We start from the raw sequence: 27,458 nt of genomic DNA on the forward strand, positions 1-27,458 counted from the left end.
TGTTTCTTGGATCATTGGGTAAGGGGATATAATAGGGGGTGTTGCGGGCACGAAGCGCTCGCTCAGAGACAATCAGCACCTGTTCCCTCCATGATCGCTCTAAGCTCGGTGTGTAATTAATGGATGTTCTTGCTTTTCAGAGGGCTTATATTATGTTTACAGAAGTAACAATAACTCTCTTTATCATGTAATAATTCAAAACTGACTTTCATACACGACAACCAAAGCTACGTCTAAATTACTGTACAAGCTGTGCATTTGAAACCTGCAAACCTGCTTTAAATTTACAGGAATACTGCCAGCAATGCCAAAAAAAAAAAAATAATAATAATAATAAATACTATAATAATAAAATGAACACAGTGACAATTTAAATACAGTGAAATTGAAGCCATTACAGGATTGCATGATTGTTCTTATACTAACCTACTGTATCTAACTACTTGATCTGATTTGAACTTGGAACACAACAAAAATTTACCATTTACATCTGATAAAAAATATTTTTGTAGAAACATTATGAAAAAAAAATTACTAGTAAATAAATAAAAACTTAAAATAGAAAAACTTAAAAGTTAAATAAACGGTAATAAATAAATAAATGAATTCATATGATGAAGAAGAAACTAACATGTAAATAAATACATGAATAAATAAAATAGAATACATACACATACAGACATACATACATATCCACAACACTCCCAAAGAGAGACCGCAAGACATGCAAATCTAATAAAATACGATCAAATGGTCTGTCAAGCACTTCTTTGGAACTTCTGCATATGTATTACCATAAATTATAAGGTAATTAATTTTACTTCTTTACATCTAAACACACAGTACAATTAGATGTATTGTATTGTTAAGTCTAAGACAAGCCGGATTCCAGAAATGTTGGGACGTTTTTTAAATGTGAATAAAATGAAAACAAAAAGACTTTCAAATCACATGCGACAATATTTTATTCACAATAGAACATAGAGGACATAACAAATGTTTAAATGGAGAAATTTTACACTTTTATCCACTACATGAGCTCATTTCAAATTCGATACCTGCTACAGTTCTCAAAAAAGTTAGCACGGGGGCATCAAAGGGCTGAAAAAGCAATAGATTTTGAAAAGATTCAACTGGGAGAACATCTAGCATCTAATTAAGTTAACTGTCATCAGGTCTGTAACATGATTAGCTATAAAAGGCATGTCTTAGAGAGGCAGAGTCTCTCATAAGTAAAGATGGTCAGAGGCTCTCCAATCTGTGAAAGAGTGCATAAAAAGGTTGTGGAATGCTTCAGAAATAATGTTCCTCATCTTCAAATTGCAAAGGCTTTGCAAATCTCATCATCTACAGTGCATAACATCATCAAACGATTCAGAGAAACTGGAGAAATCTCTGTGCGTAAGGGACAAGGCCAAAGACCTTAGTTGGATGCCCGTGGTCTTCGGGCCCTCAGATGACACTGCATCACTCATCGGTATGATTCTGTCATTGACATTACTAAATGGGCCCAGGAATACTTCCAGAAACCACTGTCGGTAAACACAATCCGCCGTGCCATCTGCAGATGCCAACTAAAGCTCTATAATGCAAAAAGGAAGCCATTTGTGAACATAGTCCAGAAGCGCCGTCATGTCCTGTGGGCCAAGGCTCATTTTAAATGGACTGTTTCAAAGTGGAAAAGTGTTCTATGGTCAGAAGAATCAAAATTTGACATTCTTGTTGGAAATCACGGATGCCGTGTCCTCTGGGCTAAAGAGGAGGGAGACCTTCCAGCGTGTTATCAGCGTTCAGTTCAAAAGCCAGCATCTCTGATGGTATGGGGGTGCATAAGTGCATACAGTATGGGCAGCCTGCATGTATTGGAAGGCACTATGAATGCTGAAAGGTATATAAAGGTTTTAGAGCAACATATGCTCCCCTCCAGATGACGTGTATTTCAGCAGGACAATGCATAACCACATACTGCAGCTATTGCAACAGCATGGCTTCGTAGTAGAGTCCGTGTGCTGAATTGGCCTGCCTGCAGTCCAGAACTTTCACCTATAGAGAGCATTTGGCCCATCATTAAACGAAAAATATGTCAAAGACGACCACAAACTCTTCAGCAGCTGGAAACCTACATCAAGCAAGAATGGGACCAAATTCCAACACCAAAACTCCAGAAACTAATCACCTCGATGCCCAGACATCTTCAAACTGTTTTGAAAAGAAGAGGTGATGCTACACCATGGTAAACATGCCCCCGTCCCAACTATTTTGAGACCTGTAACAGGCATCAAATTTGAAATGAGCTCATTTTGTGAAATTTAAAAAATGTCCCAACATTTCCGGAATTCGGGTTGTATTTTAATAATATAAAAAAAAAATTCACAGTATCCATATGTTTTATCACAATATCTATATGTTTTTAGAAAATTTTTTCAGTAGGTTAAAGGTGAAGAAAGTGTGTACAGGAGAGTCAGGAACCAGGAAATGTAGGTCACGAACGTGTTAATTAGTGAACTCGAAGTGAATGATATACTGTGAGGATGCCGGCATTGAATACAAGGGGAACAGAGACCTGGGGGAGGGTTGACAGCAAAGGGAGTCTACCGCCGGCCACCTCTGGCCCTCACAAACACTGAATACAACCCAATCTCAGAGCAAAGCTTGTTTTAATCATTAATTTGACAATGTGTGCGAACATCTGCTTGACAGCACTTTGCTGACATGCAGTCTGAAAAGCATTATTGTTCTCCGTTACACATTTCTCTAAAGCTCCCACCCAGAACCTCTCGTTAATCGACAGCAACACAGGAAATATTTTAGATGTGTTTTTCTTCATCGCAAAAGTTAGGTAAGTTCAGTTAAGATTACCGCACTATTTATTAAAATAGTTCAATAATTAACTGTGCTTGCTAAAGCTAAGTAATACATTTCTCCAGTTTTTATCATCAACAATATCGTAAATGTTGTTTTAATGTGCGAGCTGACATTGAGTATGTCACTCACTTTGAGAAAACCACCCCCCAATAAAACAGATCTTGCCTGTCCAAAAGCATTTACTACTTGATCAAGAAAACTAGAATGCAGTTAAATTCCTATAAAATTAAAGTTATAGAAGCAAAAATTATCCTTGTTTTTTTGTTTGTTTGTTTTTTATATTGATATGATATAGTTAAGTAATATCACTCAAGCAAGAGTGTATTTTTCCCGAATATCAGCATTTGAGCATGATTGGAATTTTTTTTTTTTTTTTTACAACAGTTCAACAAACAATAAGTTTATATTGATTTAGTTACGTAACGCAAACAATATTAACTTATTTTATGTTGAATATATATTTTAGACACAAAATTGTCTTTTTTTTTCTTTTAAGGAATCTGTTTTTGAACAAATCATTTCAGTCAGTGATTCAATGTTCCATTCATAATAACAGTTACTTCCTACATTTCTACATAAATAATTTTTGAATGAATAGTTTGATTGAATGATTCAATGAAACACTCATTAAGACAGGGACTTGCTGCCACCTACTGGCGGTTTTAGTATCATATTGATTTATCCATGACAGGCCTAAACCAGCCAAAATACCAGCACAACAAACAGACTCAGCAAAATATTGTTTAATTATCATTATTGTTAAAATACCAACATATTATTATTTATTTTTTTTGGTCAATATCACACACCCGAATCTCCTGCACTGTTTTTGCCGCATACATTCACCTCAAATGTCTTGTTGAAGAGAGGTGTACTATTAATTTTCAAAATGATCAGACTGGCAAACAATAAAACAACAGACTCACATTCAAGGAGGAAGCCAGACCATATCTAGAGACCAGAATATCACTAAGACCTGGGAATGGGCTCTTTTGGCTTGGGTTGAGCATGTGGCATCATTAGCATAAAAATTTGGTTTTAAAAGTTTGCTAATAATTTTTTTTTGGATGACACAACAAATCCAAAAACACAAACACTTTCATTGTTTTATAATATGCATTTATTTTTTTACCTTACTTGCTCAACGACTCCCAAACGTTTCGCTCAATGATGAATTTTTCCAAACCCCTCCTTTGCGCGACGCTATCTGCGGTAATTGGTCCGATTGGTCTCATTTCCATTCATCATGCCTGTAATGCCTGATAAAGCAGTGTTTGTGAGTGCAGTGCTGCTGTGTGTACAGCGTTTCCCGGGAAACCGCTTTTTTTAATGCTCCAAAAGTTGCACCTAGTGGCAAAGAATGAATTTTCATTTTCATTCAGACCAATGCGAAAAGACCAACAAGTGGGCAGGAAATATGCTATTAATGTTTCATGTAGACGTCAACATGAAACAGCTTGGGATTCGTTTTAAAAACCACTCGTTTCAATGATTCAGAGTCGACTCTTTCTTTTGAGAGACAATAACTTTATAAATGGTGCACTTTCAGATGTAAAACTTTGCAAGATGTTTTCATTCATTTAGAGCTGTGTTACACACTGCATGAAAGGTCATTTTCAAAAATACATAATAGGGGCACTTTAATTAAAATTAATTAGTTATTAAAATTTTGATTTAGCAAAATGTGAATCACTGAGATTAAAGCTCTTGGGTTGGTTGTCAAATATTGAGACTGAAGCTATTGGGTTAGTTGTCAGTGTATTTACCTGTCCGCAGTGAGAAAGTTGTTCATGATAATAATTTGCACAGCAGTTTATTTAAAGCACTTTAGTAAATTGTGTCAAATTCACTCACATACTTTGGTGGCTGGATCATCTCCAAGGCCGAGCTGCAAAGGTAATGTTCATAAAGAAAGCCCAGGGTTTCACTTGAAGAGATAAATCAAATACAATATTTATAAAATATGCACATGCAGAGTTATATAATGTGTTTCTAGATCTGTTTTATTACAGGTGTAAGTTTAATTTCTACAGGGTGGCCAGTGTTCAGAAGGTCGTGTGAGAGCACTGATTGATGCCCCAATTGAGTGGGATTCCAGCTTTGTTATGGGCGTCCCTCAATCCCATTCAACCAGCGTCTCTTTTCAGGGGAGCTCTGTGTTAGGGATGCTCTTTGGAGCCATTGACTCCCCATTGTCTGTCAAGGGGCCCTGCTGTCCTGCTCCTTTGTTATGACAGTTGGGCAGCCTTTGTACAGACTAAATAAGATAACTCAGCTGTTCATTTGAGGGACTAACCCCTCAACCTTGCAACACCCCCACCAACCCCCGACCAGCATCTACAGAAGCAAAAGAAAAGAAAAAAACTGCAGGTCACTCTCAGAGTCTCCACACATCACAACAGCTCAAGAAACTACACCAGTGGTTCTCCAGATTTTGTTCATTAGATTTTCTCCAGATTTTGTTCACAGAAACCAGATTTTACATTACACTCTCATTACAAGGACTAAATGTAACCCATATTTAATGTAGTCTGGGTCAGATGTCCATTTACCTTGTACTGGAACCGACCTACAGTACAGTAATTGAAGTAGCTTCTACTAGTTGTGACTGTGAATTTGTGCACCTTTCAAAGTTGATCAACGTATGTATTTTTTATTGTGCTAATGATACAATATATGATCACTTACATTTAATTGTTTTTATTTTTCCATGTTCAACATGGACCACTAATTGAGAACCACTGAATTTGAGAACAACTTAAGCATTTGAAAACTAATTTAATCATCATGCAGTTAGTTTTCTGGGAACTCAGTGTCTCCTAATGGCCTTTTTGAATAATAAGAAGTTATGTTCTGCATTTGAAACACTCACTGTCACTATTCACTGCCTATGGTGATAATTGTTCATCCTAGGACAGAAAAATCACAAATGAAATTTTAAAAATATAAATTATAAATGTATTTTTACCTTTCCAAAAGTTTGGGGTCAGTAAAATTATTATTATTATTATTAATAATAATAATAATAATAATTCAGAAAAGATGCAATAAATTGATCAAAATGGACAGTATTTTAAACGGTTACAAAAGATTTATATTTTAAATAAATGAACGTTCTATTCATCAAAGAATCCTTGGTATCACACTTTCCAAAAAATATTGATGGCTATAATGGCTCCTAAAAAAGCCATCAGCTTTGCCATCACAGTAATAAATTTGCATACATACGGGACAGAGTATCTATACACAATTCCTGAAGTCTACATGTGCTTGGGGCTCATTGTTGTGGCTGTCATACGCGATGCTCATACATAACTGTCAGATTATAGTTATCATTTTATTCCATTAGCATTCCAGCGTTTGAGAGTCTGGTCTCTGGCAACAGGTCCAGAGAGGCTGTGAAAGTGTGAGGACGGCTCTGCTCAAACACTGCTATCCCTGACCCTGACACTGACTGTGGACTAACATTTACTCTACATCACCCATCCTGCTGATTTCCGCCTTAACCAGAGAGTCAACATCCTGATTGGAGAGAGTGCATGTAAACACAGAATGGGAAAACACGACATTATACACAATGAGATTAAACGAAGACTACCGATCTGCATGTGAAAGAAAGGATGAGATGAGATTCAAAGGAAGAAGATCCATAAAAAGAAACAAAACCAAATTATATGAATGGACTGTGCTGAGAGCGGCTTTACGAAATAAGATCTTCTTAGAAACAGGAGTGAATTTCTGTGTGTCGATCTAATCCTGTGCTGGTCCGAAACCCTGCTGTGCGAGAGAAAGAGTTACTGAATAACCCAGTTCACCGCTCATCTCCTACAATCTCTAGGACTACTGACCCCTGGGTCCCCTAACCCGAGTTTAGATGTCACATCCCCCTCTTTCACTCTCACCAGTATTCACACATGTACTATAATGCTACAGGCCCATATGCAAGTCCTTGTATATATTATGGTTATGCATATTTAGTACATGTACTAAAAGACTGAGGTCTAACTAAAGCTAAAGAATCAAACCCTTATTGATCACTCTTAAAACAAAGGTTCTTTATTGGTATTGATGGCTCCATGAAAAACCTTTAACATCCATAAAGCCTTTCCATTTCACAAAAGGTTCTTTATAGTGGAAAAAGGGTCTTTAGATTTTTGTTCTTCAGAAAAACAAAGCACCGTTCACTGTACATGTTACAAAATGTTTAAATAAATAAAATCCTGTTCTTTTGAACTTTCTATTTATCAAAGAATCCTGAAAAATAAAAATACGAAGCAGCACAAATGTTTTCAACATTGATAATAATATGAGATGTTTCTTGAGTATGAATCGGCGTATTAGAATGAGATCAAATTTAGGATGGTTTCTGCACAACATAACGTAAATGAGGCCCACGGAGCAGAACTATCCGTTTTAATAAATGCAGCATAAAATATATTCTAATAGAGAACAGTCATTTTAAATTATATTATTTCACAAAAATTACTATTTGAAGTGTATTTTTGTTCAAATAAACGCAGCTTTGGTAAGCTTATTTGGGATGTTCTATCATATGGGCATTTTCTGTATAAATCTGGGATGCGTTTTCCAAAAGCAACTATGGTCGCAAGCTACCAATAGAGTTCAATGGAACTAATGACCATAGTTAACCAACGAAGGTTTTGGGAAACGCACCCCAGGTTGGTTTGTTGTGGTCATTTGAACAGTGTAAATTTTGGAGATCAGTATTACAAACAGTCTGGTCAATATTTGTGCAGTATTGACTGAGGATCTGCTTTTATGTTTGAAGGCAGAAGGGAAAGGAGAACAAACTTAACCTGTTGTGATATGAGATAGTGAAAGTGTTTACAGATTCCTCTGAGATGTCATCCGTGTTGTGCTCATCAGGAAAATTTGTGCAGAGTGCTAGGATTGACCAATTAGAATCAAAATTATGAATGAAAGCAACTAATAATAAGACAATGTATCTCGCAGCACTCCTAATGCTGTTGAGTTACAAATTGCTTGTGTCTGACAAATGACTAAATCTTAATCTAAATGTTTTCTGCAGTTATTTCCATTGGCTAAATCCAGACTAATTCTTGCGATAGCAGGTGTGACGGTGGGAGGCCGGAAAAGACCTGTGACCATAATACTGCCATAACTCACAGTCAACACAACACGGAGGGGAAATGTTTATGGTACCCAACGCTCAGTGTAAATGTTAAAGGGGTTCGGCGCACCACCATTAACATGCCATTGGAAAACCGTTTCCTTGGCAATGGCTCTGCAAGCACAAGCTGTATAAAATCTGTTTGGGTTAGGAATGCCATTGTGATCAGATATATGTGCCAATCCATGTTGCCATGGAGGGCGGGACCGCTCAGGAACGCCTTTTCATGACTAAGCCCCTTTTCTAGGAGTCATTCATTCTGGATTTAATTTATCACAGACAGGGATGATCAGATCAACCTCCTGTTGCCTAACCTCTGCACCTCTCTGCTCACTTCTGAGTAACTTCAACACCGATGGCCTAATTCTAGCCAGCTTGCTTTGGTCTGAAAAGAAAACAATATATGTATTCATGACAAAGAAAGCAGATCTGATCTGCTCGACGTCCTCTCTTGAACTCCACACGATCTCAGCAGATGGGCCACAGATACTGATGTCATTTCCTGGATCTTTCCAAAGTATGCGCACAGTAAAACGGACCCCGTGACTCTTTCCATGTTCGCTTCAATTTAAAACTTCATCAGTCAGAAGCTTCTACTTAAAAATAAGTAAACAAATGGAGTAAAATGAATTTTAGCAAAGTACAATGGTTCACTGATGGCATCAAGCTTCAGGTTTATAAGGTTTAGATTGATAAATATCACAATGCAAATGCACAATAACAAATATTAATATTTGAATATAAATTATTAATTAACATGAGCAATATTTATAATGAATTATTGATATGATGACTTATTCAATAATATTGTTAATATAATATGTATACTATAATTAAATTATTAAAAGTAATATAACTACATAGTCTCAACAATATATTAAATTAACTAAATTACTCAAATTAATGAATGAACAAGCAAACAAACAAACATACAATAATAGCACAATGAAATTGCACAATAACAAATATTATTCATATTTGAATATAAATTATTAATTTCCATGATTAATATTTAAATTGAATTATTGACAGAATTAATTAATAATATTGGTAATATATTATTAAGACTTATAATATAATTAAATATTAATAAAAATATAACTACATAGTCTGCAAAATATATTAAATTGACTAAATTACTAAAATAATGAATCCATAAAAAAATAAACAACACAATGCAATTGCTCAATAACAAACATTTATACAATACATACAATTTATCGAATAATAGTAATATAATGTTATTAATTAATTGTATTAAATTAAAAATAGCAGTATTAATATAACTGCAAAATACGAAGTCATTATTTTTTCATTGGCACAAACCATGCTTATTCTCATTGCAGGTATAAATAATAAAGTAAATTTCAAAAGGAATAAGATTAATGTTATTGTAATTATGAGTAAAATTGTTCATATCTGATTAATATTAACATAACTGCATAATCCTGACAATTTAGCCTACTTTGTTATAATTAAATTTTTCAGTTTTGTTCCTATGAAAATAAGCCTATTTCCTGTATGTATGTATGTATGTATATAAAGTGTGTGTGTGTGTGTGTGTGTGTGTGTGTGTGAGAAAACACCGGCTGATGTGTAAAGGACAATATTCTTATGCAATGAAACCTAAAGCATTGATAAGCATCAGCCAAAGCAGACAGGGCTGATGCAGCATAATTTGAATGATTCCAGACAGAGGAAGAGCAAACGCTATGCAGGAGTCATGCAAAGGTTGCTAGGCTCTGAAAGCACTGCAGTCTGCTGTGCAATGACTGTTACGCACTTGCATGTTCAGCGCATGCTGTGAAGAGCCTATCCAGACGTCTGCAGCGCTCGCGCCACAAGAATGGCTTCATTCACTGGTGGCACATGTCTATAATTTCTCAGTGGTAAATCAGCATCTCTGACTGCCCGTTTATCCACATGCATGTCGAGCAGTCTCGTTACTGAAATGGAAAAAGACCCCAAATCATCAATTTTGCATTTCTAGGAGAGAAACTGGGAATTAACAATCGAGTAGTGATGTACGCGATCATGGTCTTATAACTGCTTCTCAATTATACATAATCTTATCAATCCATACAAATATGGCTCACTGACATTTGTACAATGTATACATTAAAGTAAAATGCTAAATATTATTTGTCATCACACTTATAGAGACAAACATTTATAACATAGCATCAGATTCAAGGAGATATAGATGCAATATATATCAGAACGGTTAAATACAGCAATATAAACAAGCTTAAAAAAAACAAAATAAACTTACTTTCAAAGATACGCACACTCATCTATGGCTTGAATACCTTCATCATGTTAAAGCAGAACATGAAAAGTTGCCGGGGCCGGGACTAAACTACGCTGCCAACAATTCACAGTCCACCAATAAGAATAAGAACAATTAAAACCAGTAAATTATAATAAGCCTTTTCTACAATAATGCAAAAATGTTTCTTGAGCAGTAAATCAGCATATTAGACTGACATCTGAAGGATCCTTTGATCATGAAGACAGGAGTAATGATGCTGAAAATTCAGCTTTGCATCACATACATTACATCTTAAAATATAATAAATTAGAAAAACAATTTTAAATTGAAATAATTTTTATAGTATAACTGTTTTACTGTAATTTTCAAATAAATGCAGCCCTAGTGAGCATAAGACGTGTAAAATATTTAAAAACACACTGATTGTCATTTTTACATAAACATTATTTGTAAATGTTTTTAATCACTATTTCAATTATTCAATCATTATTATTTTAATGGGTTGTATAGAATACATTATTATTATTATTATTATTTCAACCTAAATTTTGCTTTTAACAACAACAATAATAATAAAATCATATTTAAGCCAGAAAAAAAAAGCATACTAAATGAAGCCTGGACATTTTTGAATGGTTGTTACACAAAGCAAGCTGCAAAAAATAAATAAATAAAAAATATGATATGTACATACATACATACATAAAATAATAATAAAAAAATAATAATAAGGTTCATCAGAACAATCTCTAATACCTAACAATGAAAGCCAGCAGTCCTCTAATTCGCCAGCCTTGACTCAAGCATCAGTTATTGTTACTCACTTTCTCCCTCTGTTGGTCAACAGCGATTCCGAGTGACCCAGTCAAACACTTGTCTGTCAGTCCTGTAAACAATTACACTTCATATTTACCAGCATAGAAAGGTGTTTGTGGTTTCCCACTGCATATATGCCCTGTTAAACACATGAATTTATGATGAACTGTTGCTGTGATTATGCTGACAGGAAACGACCCGAAGTGAAACCATCACGAGTGATTTCAGACAAATGTCCAATACGAAGACAAACCTGGTTTATTTGTGTACGCACCCCTAATAAATCAGACTTGACCTTTGAAAACGCTCCGTCTTGAATTGACTCTTCTTTCTCATTTTCAATGACACCTATGCATCACAACATTATTATTAATAATAATATACCATAATAACAGCAATGTCTGTGCTCTATTTTTGTCCAAAACTGTCAAAATGCTAGACACCCTATAAATAGTATCCTAACCACAAGTACTTGCGTTTAGGGGCACTGAGGCCAGGGAAAATACACCTTGCCAAAATCATAAGCGGTTATACATCAAGCACGGCGAATAGTTGCCGCATTGAGTCCCTCTGGAGAACTTAAAAAAAAAAAAAAAAAATAGTTGGCAGCCAAGAGCAAGAGAAAACATATATGCATGCACTAAACCCGCCTTTATCTGCTTTCTCACACATCACAACCTCCCCCAAATGACGCGCCGCCCCTACCAAACCCTTCAGGAGTCAGTAAATTCAGCATTCCCTCTCAGACTCAATTCAGAGTGGCATCTACAGGGGTCATCAAACGGAGCTGAACTTCACGTTTAGATGAATTAACTGCACGCACAGGACCGGGACTGTCTTTTAGACTCACTTTACTGGCTAGACCGCGCGTAGTTCATCTTTATCTGATGCTGCGTAAAAGCTGACCGTGGAAACCGCTGCAGGCGCTCTCAAGAAATCGCATCAGAGGATACCGCTCAGTGTGATTTTGCTGCCACTACATATAAACTATATCGAGCACTTGCGCTTGTTTATACGAGGAGACAAGAACTGTTGATACGGACAGACCTGCTTCTCATCCAAATGGATGCGCAATGATGGATTAATCGCTTTTCGCGCGGTGCCCTGATAAACTTCTCCTGAGGATTTTACGCCAGCAACCTTTACCTGATTTATCCTTTGAAGATGTCATCGGAGTATTTGATAAGGTCACTGCTTATGCTCTGTCTAGCACTCTTCTCCGCCAATGCGAGCAACTGGCTGTAAGTCAATATCACTTTCTTCATTCACTTGATGTTTTGACGTCTAGGTTGATTGTTATGACTAGTCAGATTCCTAAGAGCAAATGTCAAATGCAGCATGTGAGCTACAAATCTGAAACTACGTGAATTTGTGAATGAGAATATAACCTATCTAGATTAGCCTACAATTTTTGAAAGCGCAGAATACATGAAGTAGCCCGCAAAGCAGTTGTAAACTTTGTCTAAGAAGTCTAAAGTAGCATGCACCGTATGTCAGAGCATGCACCGTATGGACGGCACGAAAAATAAGGAAATGAAACCGGTTATTTGGAGACGTTCGGTTCATGTGCTTTTGGCACAGCCGCGCTTGACGCTGATTGCGCGCAGCCTGGAGAGCAACGCATGAATATGACAGAAGTAACAGCACTCTTTAGTGCTGAAGAGAGCTGTATAAATGAATCACTTGTGGTCATTTATGATTATAGCACAGAACTCATAAATCAATGACACGATTTTGATGTTTATGTAGTTATGAAGCAGAATAGCATGCTTTGTTAAGGCCATATCAAGATGTTTGCATTTCTAGGTGTTTAGCATTATTTATCCGTATCCTCGGGGCAGAAATAGCACATCTTTTAATCTATCCAGATGTGGTTGAGTTTTCGATGCAAGAGTGTTTTTAACTAAAGGCGTGGTGACAGGTTTGGGACATGTACAGACACGCTTCACACTTAAGGGAAACCTCCTACCTGTCTACAAAATATGATCATTCTGACAGGAGCTTGTACACTATTCCAACCCCATCTCAGGACAGGTATTAGCAGGTAGCCAAATAGACATTAGACAAGTTTTCTTTAGCAAACAAAAAATGTGATCGCTTCGAGTTATATGAGCAACACGTGGGCAAGAAGCTGAAATGTCGATTAAAACGCACTGCAAAAATTATTTACACTTTAAGGAAAGCAGCTAATTTAACTTGAATGTCATAAAATGTGACTAAGTTTTGATAAGAACTGTGAGGTTTAAGTTTAGCCCTATCGTTCATTCTAACAACAGGAAAATGGCACAGCGAGTAAAAACTTAAAACCTGCAATATCCAAACAACATTAAAGCATTTTAAGGGTTACTCGTTTTAATTTTTAAAATAAAGTAAAAAAATATAGCTCAGTGTCAACTGCATGACAATCAACAATACATATGGTGAATTTAAAACACTTGAGTAATTTTTTTTTTTAACAAAGATCATCTTCAGAGGTAAAGCTTCTAAGCAACAAAGCGGTCTTATTTTAGTTCAGATGAAATAAACAGTGATTTTATCATGACTGATCTTAAAATGAGATTTAGATGCAAAGTAAGATTAAGAAAACACACTCTTTATGTTTTGTCTCAGTCGTTTCAAATAAAATCAGATTAAAGGTATGACTGAGTAAGCAATTTTTTCTGTTTTGTCTCCTATTGGTTGCATATATGAAGACTGGATTATTGTGCGGCAAATCTTCAAAAATAAAAGTACTTTAATGGATTTGCTGTATAGTAGGTTAGATGTAGACTTTAAAACATTCTCGATGTTTCATTATTGGTTCTTCGGATCAGTGTTCTGGCTTCTGAGCTCTTTGAAACTATAAACATTCTGAAAACAAAGGTTTTTTTGGTGCTTAAAAAAGTATCAAGCTGTAAAGCATTTGTAATTCTAGTATAAAGAGTCATTTTACTAGGGTGTAAAAGTCCACTCTTTTCTCAGTAGTCATAATTAAATGTTTTGAAGTACAGTCGAGAGCTTTTCATTTGTGTGAATGTATTATTCTTGAGCACATCCATCAGCACCTGCAGAGGGTTGAGGTGCAGGTGCAGGTCACAAGAGCACCTGCACATCTTCAAACATCATCAACATGTGCTTGTTCATGCAATTATAAGCTTACATTGCTTTATAATATTTTATGAATGACCATTTGCAGTTTGTTTGTATTAAAATGCCAGGAATGAATCATTAATTAGAGACTATAAATAACAGATGGTAAAATGTTATTAAACAAACTCTTTCCTAAATAAACACTGCAGTTAGTCACTTTTAATCCTTACTCTAATGCATTTTGACAAGCACCGACTATTGCTTTTATCTTGGTTTGGCAAAGTCAACATACTGGTATTGATCAAACTTCAAAATCCTTAAACTGGGATCAACATTTCAAATTAAATTCAGCAAACTTTCAGTCTGTTCCAACTTAGTGTGCCATGACTTTTCTAACTGACTGAAGAGTTTCCCTGTTGCAGATATGCTTCTAAAATAATTTGTAGAATTCTATTGAAAAATAGAAGAACTATCAATCCACCCGATCTTTAAAGAAATAGTTCAACCTAATTTTTATTTAATTTTTTATAGATTTAGCATTTAAAAATTTAGCATTACATCACTTGCTCACCAATGGATCCTCTGTAATGAATGGGTGCCGTCAGAATGAGAGTACAAACAGCTGATAAAAACATCACAATAAGTAACCCACAGGACTCCAGTCTGTCAATTAACATATTGTGAAGCATGTTTAAGTTGCTTGAAGAAAAACAAATCCATCATTAAAGCGGCAGTCCTTAACTTTTTGTGTTCAAAATTTATATAAGCGAGTACACCATGAATCCATTTTCCAAACCGTGATTTTGGCTTGTCCTGAATCACTACGTTACACCTATAATAAGTGTTTATATTCTGACTATTTAGACTGGTTCGGGTAGGTACCGCTGCGGAGTAACCCGGTACCTGCGTGATTCGTCATAGACATAAACAGAGAGAAGTAGCTCTGGCTACAATGTTCTTCCGCAAGACGCGCGCAGTTCTGTTTAGTGAAAAGTGAAAGTGACGTGACATACAGCCAAGTATGGTGACCCATACTCGGAATTTGTGCTCTGCATTTAACCCATCCAAAGTGCACACACACAACAGTGAACACACACACCGTGAACACACACCCGGAGCAGTGGGCAGCCATTTATGCTGCGGCGCCCGGGGAGCAATTGGGGGTTCGGTGCCTTGCTCAAGGGCACCTCAGTCGTGGTATTGAGGGTGGAGAGAGCGCTGGACATTCACTCCCCCCACCTACAATCCCTGCTGGCCCGAGACTCGAACCCGCAACCTTTGGATTACGAGTCCGAATCTCTAACCATTAGGCCACATCGTGGCCCGAAGAATGTTTATTAACCGCTAGAGCGCCAAAAGTTACGGACTGCAGCTTTAAGGTGTTTTTAACTTCAAACTGGCTAAAATATAAGCCCTCTATGCACACTAATGCTTTTCCAGTAAAAAAAAAAAAAAAAAAAAAGCAGTCTCGTCAGAATCAGGAGAGAAATACGCACAGATCAAGAGCACCGTTTACAAGCAAAAAAATAAACAAATATGTTGGTGGATTTTGATGTGAGAAGACAACAAGGGATTACGTTTTTCACTGGAGAAAGCATTATGAATTATGGAAGTGACGGGTTACAGTTAAAATGCCTCACAAACATGCAGCTTTTCATTTCACAAGACAAACGATGGACTGGAGCCCTGTGGATTACTTGTGGGTTACTGTGATGTTTTGGACTCTCATTCTGACGGCACCCATTCACTACAGTGGATCCAATGGTGAACAGAAGAAACAAACTCATCTCAGGATGGCCTCAGAAAATTTGAACTGACTATCCCTGTTCTGAACTATTCCTTTAAGTAACGAACATAAGACCTGTGCAACCTTTTTAAACTTTAAAGTTTATCTTGATGAATTTTCCTTTTCTAGTTTCATGATGCAACAATTTCAGAACTAAAGAAAGAATTGCATGGTGTCAAACACAGATGTTTTTTGACATGCTGAGGTCACAGAAGATTTACTAATGTAAAAACGCACTTGCGGTTGTGATTACGAATATACTACCAAACCATGTAGTTGTATTTGTTTGGGAAGTGATACAGTGTCTCTCATTGAACGGGATGGAAAGAACAGTGGTTGAGACGTTTGCACAGGACGGTCAATAAATAGTTCACAGCTGATGAGCAACATGAGAAGAGAGAAACCTCTAATGCGAAATACATCCTGGCGCCGAGCACTGATAACACAAATAACACCAGTGACAACAGGGTAATGAAGCTGTAAAACCTGTTGTCACATACCGCCGCTCATACAGCAGCCTATTGAAAGGTTAATTTGATAAAAACAGGCAACCTCCACCATTTCCCTCCTCAGCTAGCCTAATAAAATGTTTAAGATGGCATTAAAAGACAGGTGACTGACAAGTACAGTAAAAGAAAAACTAAAAAGATGAATTTGAATAATCTCTAATTGAGAGCCCATTAATAAACATTAATGTTCTTGCAGAAATGTTGCTTTTCAAAAATGTAAATTGAGATCAAGAGCAACATTGGCTCTTCTGAGAGGCCTCATGCGCAATTTTATGACCAAAACATTTAATTGTATATATTTTTGGCCTTTACTTTCGTATTCTTATGTTCCATCTCATCATCAGACAACATTTCTCATGTTCTTTTCTCAAAATTGCAAAACTTCCATAGGGGCCTGTCATCACCTAAACAGAACAAGTTAGAAATGACTCTGTAATATTCTATAATTTACCTCTTGATTTGGTTTTGAGGGCATATGATCCAAAAGGTCCTGTTTTGCAGATGCAGATATTCATCTGCGAAGCTGAATAAATCTGTATAGATTATTTTATTTTACCTCTCTGAAAGTCTCATCTGGTGCATTCAATATTTAATTTGCGAGAAGAGAAACAAGCTTAAAACAACCCAGAAAACAAAATGACAAGTGTGATTTTTTTTTTTTTCTTGGACGTCAAATAGGATTAATATGATTGACTGAAGTTAATTGACATGTTCAGTTAATTGCAGTGCTAATCTTTTAATGTCAATAAATGAGATAACACTGCCCTCTAGAGTTAAAGACATCTACTAGACTTGCAGATAAGCATAGTGTAAATGTAATAAGACTCTGCCCTGTAGCACTAGTCGAACGCTCATAACTTAAAGCAAACAAGCAAATTAGTCATTGGTACATGTGCTGTGAAGAGTCTGCAAGACCTAGAAATCCCAATGAGTCACTGAGTTATTGAGGAAACAAGAGCTGTTTTTGAGAGAAACACTGTTGTGCAAGAATGACACATCTGTTTCTGAAAACATGTCGCATTCTGTGATGGATGTTTGATTCACATTTTGGCTCCTTTCTTTAGGACATCTTGACTGTATTTTCAATCTTGTAAGGAGAACTAAGGTGTGACTGTCATCATCTTTAGACTACAATTTAAAATGACCAAATTAATACTTTTATTCAGCAAAAATGCATTCAATTGAAAGTTAATTTATAATGCTAAAAAAACACTATTTCAAATAAATGCTTTTCCTTTGAACTGTCATCAAAAAATCCTGAAAAAAGTGTCACAATTCCCACAAAAATATTAAGCAGCACAACCGTTTTCAACATTGATAATAAATGTTTTTGAGCCGAAAAAAGAAAAAAAAACCTTCTGAAGGATCATGTGACACTGAAGACTGGAGAAATGGATGCTGAAAACTCAGCTTTTCATCACAGGAATAAAATCCATTTTAAAATATATTACATTAGAAAGCAGTTATTCGTAACTGTAATCATGTTTGACAATATTACTGATTTTACTGTATTGTTAATCAAATAAATGCAACCTTTGTGAGCATTAAAAACATTTTAAAATTTTACCAACCTCTAAACCTCTTTGAATCTTAGTAATGTCAACTTTTCAAAGTTAAATTTACACTCTTTAAAGGACAAAGAATTGTGCTTCTATTAATGAAAGTGCAAGAGGTGCTTGAACATGCTAAACTCACCAGCTCAGTGCCGTACTGGTTGCTAAGGTTCTGAGAGGTTACTGGCATGTTGTTGGGTCACTTATGGCCCTTTGGGTGGTTGCATAATTAATGCAATTCATCATCTGCCCTGTGAAAATCAAATCTGATTGATTAGAAAAGGAAAATTCTGAACAACTTAATTTATCATTCCTGTCAGTGCCACAAACGGTGCAGGATGAGTTTCTCACAAAGTTTATTGGAAAAGTATGAGCATTGCCAAAAGTCATGCATTATAGTAACAGCAATAGTGTTTCTGTTCAAAACACACTTCTTGGCAATGCCGAGGGACATTAAATGTCTTTAAATGGAGGTAGTGTTTAAAAATAATTATAATAAAAATGGAAATGTGTTACTTTAATAAGCACTAAAATGCATCAGTTCCCTTAAACACCCCTAACACTGAACTTATTTCAGAGGAACAGCTTTTAATACACAGACATGAGTGCCTTGTGACGCACAGCTGACAAATATGTAAATATCAAATATTTTGATAAACATCATGAATTTGTGGCTCTTGGACGCCGTATCACGCATGTTTACTTGCTGTCGGTAGCTTGCACAGGTCTGATATTTACTTTCAGTGATTTACAGCAGAGAGACAGGAAATGTCAACATCCATCTTTTTATTATTCAGTAAACTCACAAAAAGATTCTGAGAGGAAGTGAAGCTTTTAGAAGAAGAAAGTGACGTGACATGTGGCCAAGTATGGTTACCCATACTGGGAATTTGTGCTCTGCATTTAACCCATGCTAAGTGCACACACACCGTGAACACACACCCAGAGCAGTTGGGGGTTCGGTGTCTTGCTCAAGGGTCTCACCTCAGTCATGGTATTGAAGGTGGAAGAGAGCGCTGTACATTCACTCCCCCACCTACAATTCCTGCCGGACCTGAGAGTCAAACTCGCAAACTTTGGGTTACGAGTCCGACTCTAACCATTAAACAGTCTTGAATTGGAACGTATGTATACACTACCATTCAAAAAAAAAAATGTTCTTGAGCAGCAAATCAGCTAATTATTTCTGAAGGATCATGTGACACTGAAGCCTGGAGGAATGATGCTGAAAATTCAGCAGGAATGAATTACATTTTAAAATATATTAAGAAATAGAAAATAACTATTTTGAATTGTAAATATTTGAAAATATCTCTATTTTTGATCAAATTAATGCAGCCTTGGTAAGCATGAACGGTAGTGTATGTTATATAACTGTAAGTGTGACCATACGTGCCATTTTTCCTGGACGTGTCCTGGCCAGGATTTCTATATTGCTTTGATTCAAAGTGCCTCGAGAGCATTTCGAAAACATAAGGAACCGATGTCATACACCGATCGGTCTGCACATGCAAACAAAGCCAAATCCTAGATATTTTAGGCAATATAGAAATCCTGGCCAGGTTGCGTCTGGGAAAAATGGCACGTATGGTCACCTCAAGTGTGTTTATAGGGTGACAGCAGTACGAAGCGAGCAGATGTATACAGCCAAGCGTGTGTACCGCTCTCTTTTTCTCTTTTATTCTCTTCCAAACTCTCTCGTACAGCATGGTTGCGTGCTAAGTCGCGCTTGGCTAAGCCATCTGGAGGCAACAGCGCTCGAAGGCCAGGGCAATGTAATTAAACACAAACATGACACAAAAGGAAGAAGGCACCGTGCTCCAGGTGGAATAATCCCGCAAAAACCTCCCAGGAAGCACAGAGGAAGGCATCTCCCATTCTTTTACAAAATCCCACAGTCTGCTCCCTTTGTTTTCTCAAACTTAGCACTGCGATTAGCGAGTGCACAGAAGAAAGCTAGAGAGCTAGAATCGGGAAGCAATGAAAACAAGATTCTCTCAAGGTCTCAGACAATCTTTTTCCCAGACAAATATGCAGCGGTCCGTTCTTCAGGTGTTTGTTTGTCAAAATCCCGAGCTTGATACGAGCGCAAGGCTTATGAGAGCATCTGGCACTGATATATTATATTCCAGCGCTTATCCCGCCAGAACGGATGGACCTCCTCTGCCATTTGGCTGCCAGATTCCTTATCAGGTCAGGATCACAGAGCTAATTTACTGGTGAAACAAACAAAAGCTGTAAACGCGCATGCAAGAACATGCAATCGTCAACAGATGCTATAAAAAGAAAGTCAAACACCCTCCGAGCAGAATGCATGTAACATCTGGCCGCTCTGCTGATGTCATGCTTCATCTTCTAGTTGGACAGGAGTGCGTTATCAAAGCTCAAGAGAGCAGAGATGATGGTCCCGTGGACAAGGAGGTGTTTGTTTCTTATCTGCCCCAGCCGTGGCCTTCAAAATCAGCTCCTGTCAACAGCAGAGAGGGATGAGATGTGCCGCTGCCAGCTGCAGGGAGCTGGACGTGCCGTTTTAACTCAAGATGAGCCCTTGAAACCAAAAAGTAAAGCTTCCTTATTCACTTTAAATCCTGATATCAAACAATTCGAGGCCAGTTACATCAAAATTGTAAAGTCAAACTCAAAGATTGAGTTTGTAGAAGATTAATTTTGAATGTTAGTTGCAATTGAACATTCATGAATTGAAATATTGACATACATGTGATAGCATTAACATCAGATTAGCTCAGGTTACTGCTTAGCTGAAAAAAAGGTAACTTCTAAGTTCTTTTTGTTTCCAAGTCAAAAATATTATTAAATATCGCCGAATCAACCTAAATACATTCATCTATACCAGCAAAACTACATTTTATGGGTTAAATCAGGTAAAATAGCTCTTTGAAGGTAACAATTGCAGATCTTCATTAAAAAAACTCCTAAAAATCCCAACTTAACAGAACATTAAACATTAAAACATCCTTTATTATAATGACGCAAAGCAGGCTGAGAACTAGAAGTCATTTATTTCATGTTCAGATTAATATAATTGGTTATTGAGTTCATGCGACTTTTTTCTGTCAAGTACTATAAGAGTTTAGTACATGTGAATATATATATATTTTTTTTTAATTAATTTTACTGTCTGGTTTTACAGTGTTGGCATTGATGGTTCCATTAAGAACATTTCATCTTTCCATTCCACAGAAGGTTCTTTAGATTTCTAAAATGAAATGGTTCTGAGAACCATTCCATGAAAGGTAACCAAAAATGGTTCCATCGCTGTGAAAACCTCCTTTTAAACCCTACTTTTTATAGTTTAAATACTCTCATATACGTGAGTCAGATCTGATCCATGCTGATTTTGAGGGTTAGCCTTGAGCAACGATCAGAATCAATAAACTTGAGCTCTTGCAACTTAATTGATTATTTACAGCACAGCACCTTCAAAGCCATTCTTACGACCTCCATCCACAATACACTTGGGCGCACATTGGAATTACCCAGCACCACACCAAAAAGACCTTCAGAAACAAATAATGCAAAACAATCCCATTCGTGAGCGCCCTTGCAAACATCACCTGCACGCAACTCTCTAAATGCATCTGTGCAGACTTTAAACAGTCAAGACTTTAATCTCCACCAGTCTTGATGATAATGAGACCAAGCTTGGTGTGTACGGATGAAAACCTGTGCGATGTGTTGTAGCACAGGACTATTTATATAAGGTGCCTTAAAGAGATGCAGCTCAGCAGACCCTTTAAAGCGATGGTGTTGCCCCGACCCCCTAGCCCTGGAGGTGATGGATGAAGATAGTCTCTATCCGTCTCTCTCAACATCACCCTTACGTCATCTGTCCAGCACAGCCTTCCAAGAACGTCAAAGGAGGGCAAAGCTGTTTATGTTAGCGGTGTTTATACTGTTTGTGCTATGAAGTCAATGAAAAAAACTATTTTGAGTCACCAAACTAGTGGAATGATGCATGGGTCAAATCCTTTAACAAATAAATCAAGCCATTTAATTCAAACAAACAAATACACTGGGAAAAATGATAATACAAAACCTAAAATTGCTAAAACTTATATAAATATAAATTAATTAATAAAATGAGAACAGTAAAATGTTTGATGTTTTTAAAATAAATTTCTCATGCTCATCAAGGCTGCGTTTATTTGATCAAAAATACAGAAAAAAACTGTAAAATATTACTGCAATTCAAAATAATGGTTTTCTATTTTAATATACTTTTTAAATGCTATTTATTTCTGAGATGCAATGCTGAATTTTCAGAATCATTACTCCAGTCTTCTGTGTCACATGATCAAAAACCCTTCTAATATGCTGATGTATTATCAATGTTGAAAACATTTGTGCAGTTTAATATTTTTTTTGCTACCTGTGATACTTTTTTCAGGATTCTTTGATGAATAAAAAGTAAAAAAAGAACAGCAATTATTTACAATAGAAATCTTTTGCAACATTATTCACAACTGTTCAAAAGTTTGGGGTTAGTAAATTAGTTTATTTTTTTCAAAGAAATTACTACTTTTATTCAGCAGGGATGTGTTAAATTGATACAAAGTGATAGTAAATACTTATATTGTTAGAAAATATTTATATTTTGATAAATATGATAGTATATATCTTTAAAATCAATAAAAATCATAATATTTTAATATTGCAAATTAGATTTACTCCTTTTCTTCAAGCTCCAAAAACATCCAGCGTCTAGGTACAAAGTTTTTTCAGTAACACTTTAGTATACGGACCAATTCTCACTATTAACTAGTTACTTATTAGCATATCTATTATTAACATATTAGCTGTTTATTAGTACTTATAAAGCACATATTCTGCAGGATCATATTCTATATCCCTAATCCTACCCAAGACCTAAACTTAACAACTACCTTATTAACTATTAATAAGCAGAAAATTAGGAGTTTATTGAGGCAAAAGTCATAGTTAATGGTTTGTTAATTTAAAATAAAGTGTGACCGTTTTTCTCTTTACAAATGCCTGTATTATGAACATTTATTGATCACGACTCTTGGTTTGTCCTCAGATACCTGGCAAAGCTGTCATCGGTGGGGAGCATCTCGGATGAAGAAACCTGTGAGAAGCTCAGAGGACTCATCCAGAGGCAGGTTCAGATCTGCAAGCGTAATGTGGAGGTGATGGATGCGGTCCGCAGGGGCGCTCAGCTCGCTATCGACGAGTGCCAGTTTCAGTTTCGCAACCGACGCTGGAACTGCTCGACGCTAGAGAGTGTTCCTGTGTTTGGCAAAGTGGTCACACAAGGCAAGTAGCCTCATTTAAATTGAACTGGACACACATTCAAAACTGTGTGCATGCTTAATGGCTGCTTATTTGTGTCACAGGTACACGGGAAGCTGCATTTGTGTACGCCATATCTGCTGCTAGCGTAGCCTTTGCAGTGACCAGAGCCTGCAGCAGTGGGGAGCTGGACAAGTGTGGCTGCGACCGCAATGTGCACGGAGTCAGTCCAGAAGGCATGTGCAGTTTGAATAATGATTATGATGCTGTGAAACCGCTATTAATAATTATGATTAAATGATTAGGACTATGATGATTAAAATAGCTACAAAACCATTATTAGTCTTTCAGACCCAGACCAAAAGGTGTAGGGTGCAGATTAGAGAGGAAGGGTCATCAAATAACGATTCATGTTGTTCATAAGTGCAGTTTATGAACTGGATATAAAATGGGTTATACTACAATAATCAAAATACATTTTACATATATACACACACCCCACAGCATTTTGCTCACTTTGCCCAATAGCTGCCATTTAAACAAAAAATAATAATAAATCTAGCTAGCTTACCAATTCAGGCTAATATTTAGATAAATGACTTGCATGGTTTTATACGTTACTAAATTACTTATGCATCATAAATATTTTTAGACCTGAATAAATTTGCTTTGATGTAATGCTAAAATATTACTTTGACGAAGCAAAAACTGTTTTTAAAGTAAATAGGTGCCGTCCACACCTCCAGTGTGTTTCTCCCTTTTACAGTCTGACAGAAATGATGGGTGGTTCCACACAGTTGCCAAGATACAGGGGTGGGTCAACTTATCCACTGGCTCAGCTTATCCCACTCTCCCCTATAATCAAAAATCATCATAACGTTTGAAAACGTCTGCAGTAAATGACAGTAAAATACAGAAAATAATTGCAGACTATTTCATATTATTAACTAAAACTAAATCACAGTCAAATTCACAGTTCTTTATGGATATCTAGTTCACTTACTAGTAAGTGTCTCAAACTAAACTATAAATGACATTCAAAGATATGGGGCCAGATTTACTAAACAGGGCAAATTAGCGTTAAAGCGCAATTCCATAAAAGCACCGATGCGATGGGAAAATTCTGCGGGTGACTTACTGACAAGGTGTACATCTCATTTCCATAATGACAGCGCAAATTTTACTTTAAGACATGCTTTTTTGGGCATTAAATAATAGCACAAATACCAGTGAATTGACGAGCACAAATCTTAGTAAACTGCGTTGCGTAATTCATTTAAATACTCTCCTCCCATAAATTTACAGATCAAAAGGGAAACTCCTACAAATGCATATTCAATAAGGCGAGTCGCAAAAATAACTGTGTCCAAGCCTTTTCAGCGCTAATTTCCACACTGCATGTCTTTAGTAAATCCTGACAGTAGTTTAACACCAAAAGAGGGTTTGCGCTGGCACAAGCTGATAGTAAATCTGGCCCCTGGTGTCACTAACCTGGACAAAAATTGCCAATCCATACCTTGGTTTCCAGATGGGCTGATAAAAACACCTGATTTCTCGTTACACTTCTCCATCTTTGACCGCCTTTATCTCAACAGGTTTTCAGTGGTCAGGATGCTCGGATAACATTGCATACGGGGTTGCTTTTTCCCAGTCCTTTGTGGATGTCAGAGAACGAAGTAAAGGACAGTCCTCCAACAGAGCCCTAATGAACCTTCATAACAACGAGGCAGGGAGGAAGGTAAGACCCTTAACAAGCATAACGCCGCAAACGTTTAGCATTCGTAATTTGTTAACAAATGACTTTTCTTTAACCGTCCCAAGGCAATTCTGAACCACATGCGAGTGGAATGTAAGTGCCACGGCGTTTCAGGTTCCTGCGAGGTAAAAACCTGCTGGAAAGCAATGCCGCCGTTCCGCAAAGTGGGCAACGTCATCAAGGAGAAATTCGACGGCGCTACAGAAGTGGAGCTGCGCAAAGTGGGCACCACCAAGGTCCTGATTCCACGAAACTCACAGTTCAAGCCGCACACAGATGAAGATCTGGTGTATCTGGACCCGAGCCCAGACTTCTGCGAACATGACCCCAGAACTCCAGGCATACTGGGAACCGCAGGGCGCTTCTGCAACAAGACCTCGAAGGCCATCGACGGCTGCGAGCTCATGTGCTGCGGTCGCGGATTCCACACGGAGGAGGTGGAGGTGGTGGACCGCTGCAGCTGCAAGTTCCACTGGTGCTGCTACGTCAAGTGCAAACAGTGCCACAAGATGGTTGAGATGCACACGTGTCGGTGATCCAGACTGCAGAACTTATCGTCACCACTTCCCTACATGCACAGGGAAACCAGACAAATTCCCCAGCATTTCATGAGACAATAGAGGAACATGTCATACATGAGACTTTAAAATATAGGGGCGAATATACTCGAGGTCCCAATTGAGAGTATTTTTCTCTCTTCTCGTTCTGTTTGTAATTGTGGTTGCTCTCTTATTTTTATATATCTATATCTATGTATCTATCTATCTATTTTAACTTATTGCAATCAAATAGAGAGTGCATTTTTAATGTGACGTGCACCAGAGAAGTGCCATTGGGATCAGGGGCACATGAATATGGAGAAAGGTCAACGTTTAAAAGCCTTTTCATCGTTAATGCTGCTTTAGGGTTTCATCCTGAACGATGGACTTCAGACTAACTGAGATATGCAGTCCAGGTGTACATGTACTTTCCAAAGAGTTTTCCATACTCATGGTCATTCGTTCCTGTGATGCTGCTTGAATTCAAGAATCACTCACCGATAATGTATAGCAAGTATTGAAGCAAGGTCTGCTTTACTAGGGATGCAAACCGGCTCCGGACAAGATGGAGTGGAAATATAAGTGTTAGCAAGCTGTTTGAAAATCAAAGTCGTTAGTTAACTTGCTATTGACGCAGACGGATGATTGGTGCTGAGATGTAACCATGCATCTGGCACGAAACTGACAAACATAAATTGTTTACCCGCTTGGGGTGCTTGGACCATGGATTCTGTGCACGATGACTCTAGCACTTTTCCTCTCCAGACGCACATACCGCAAATAAACAAATCCCCCAGCATTCCCTGCTCCATTAGTCAGACCGAGTGACTGAATTATTTATGTACGATACCATAACTCCAAGCTTTTCTATAGTAAAACTTGCTATCCAGTATGCTTTTATAAGAAACATAGGTTTGTAAAGACTTATACACTGAAGAGGACTATATTTCATATGAATGTATGTAAAATTGAAATATATGCCGTGTCAAAGACTGATTTGTTTGTGATTGTGCTTATTGGGTGAATTGCTCTTTTCAAACGGCGATTCGTGGAAGTAGGCCTTTGATAGTTAAACAGCTTCCTCAAATAGACCACACTGAACATTAACCAACTTGGTGGTCAAATCTTTTCTTTTTAGCAGGGTTTAATGGTCTTTATGAATGCATTCAGTCTTGTTTAATGGGTTCACACAAAGATATCATTTTGTAAAGTTTGGTTTAGTAGCTCAATTGACAGCACCTGTTACATAATGTTGGTTATGACAAACATTCATATGGACTTATCAATTATGGATTACTTGCCAATCTGAATTAACTGGGTTAGACTTAATGCGTGTTATCATTTGGATGTGAAAAAAATTGCACACTAGCCTGCTTTCTATGCTTTCTGCAAAGTTATATTCAATTTAACTTGTCAAGGTAAATGCATAACCTATACAATGACTAAAAATGATGATATATAAAATTATTTTAACAATTTTTAAATAATTTAATATTACTTATAAAATTATCCAATTGTTGAATATAATTATTTTATACAATTAGTTTTCTAAAATTATATACTTTTTATTTACATTTAAATAACCCACAAATTGGCCCCCACACAATTTATCTTTTGCTTTTTTTTGTCCCCCTCAAAATATTTTTTGTGGTAATCAACAATATGCCATAATATCCCATTATGCCATTGCTTGGATTGAACCTGGAATATTATTTTAAGTTACACATTCAAATGTTTGCCATCAGTAATATTTTTTAAAGAAATTAATACTTTTTTTCATTTGATAATTGATCTGATGTGACAGTAAAGAAAATAATTTTACAAAAGATCCAAACGTATTTCTATCCAAAGAATGTATCATGGATTCCAC

At 36.8% G+C, this 27,458-nt stretch overlaps 1 protein-coding gene across 1 annotated transcript; it reads left to right on the forward strand.

Annotated features, from left to right (window-relative positions):
* The first annotated feature begins 11,849 nt into the window (after window positions 1–11,849).
* LOC306854901 (protein Wnt-4a-like) lies at window positions 11,850–26,583 on the forward strand. The gene is made up of 5 exons (XM_079393206.1): window positions 11,850–12,346; window positions 23,082–23,317; window positions 23,398–23,529; window positions 24,889–25,031; window positions 25,115–26,583. The coding sequence occupies exons 1-5, from the start codon at window positions 12,270–12,272 to the stop codon at window positions 25,583–25,585; spliced, it is 1,059 nt and encodes a 352-aa protein (XP_079249332.1). The 5' UTR covers window positions 11,850–12,269; the 3' UTR covers window positions 25,586–26,583.
* The last annotated feature ends 875 nt before the right edge of the window (window positions 26,584–27,458 follow it).

Source organism: Barbus barbus, assembly GCF_936440315.1.
Source record: "Barbus barbus genome assembly, chromosome: 35".
NCBI lineage: Eukaryota > Metazoa > Chordata > Actinopteri > Cypriniformes > Cyprinidae > Barbus > Barbus barbus.

Excerpts from the sequence above, each read along its gene's own strand:
- LOC306854901 (XM_079393206.1), top strand. The coding sequence starts at position 12,270 with ATGTCATCGGAGTATTTGATAAGGTCACTGCTTATGCTCTGTCTAGCA. Across the intron at positions 23,318-23,397 it reads TGGCAAAGTGGTCACACAAG|GTACACGGGAAGCTGCATTT; the intron begins GCAAGTAGCCTC and ends TTTGTGTCACAG. Across the intron at positions 23,530-24,888 it reads GCACGGAGTCAGTCCAGAAG|GTTTTCAGTGGTCAGGATGC; the intron begins GCATGTGCAGTT and ends TTATCTCAACAG.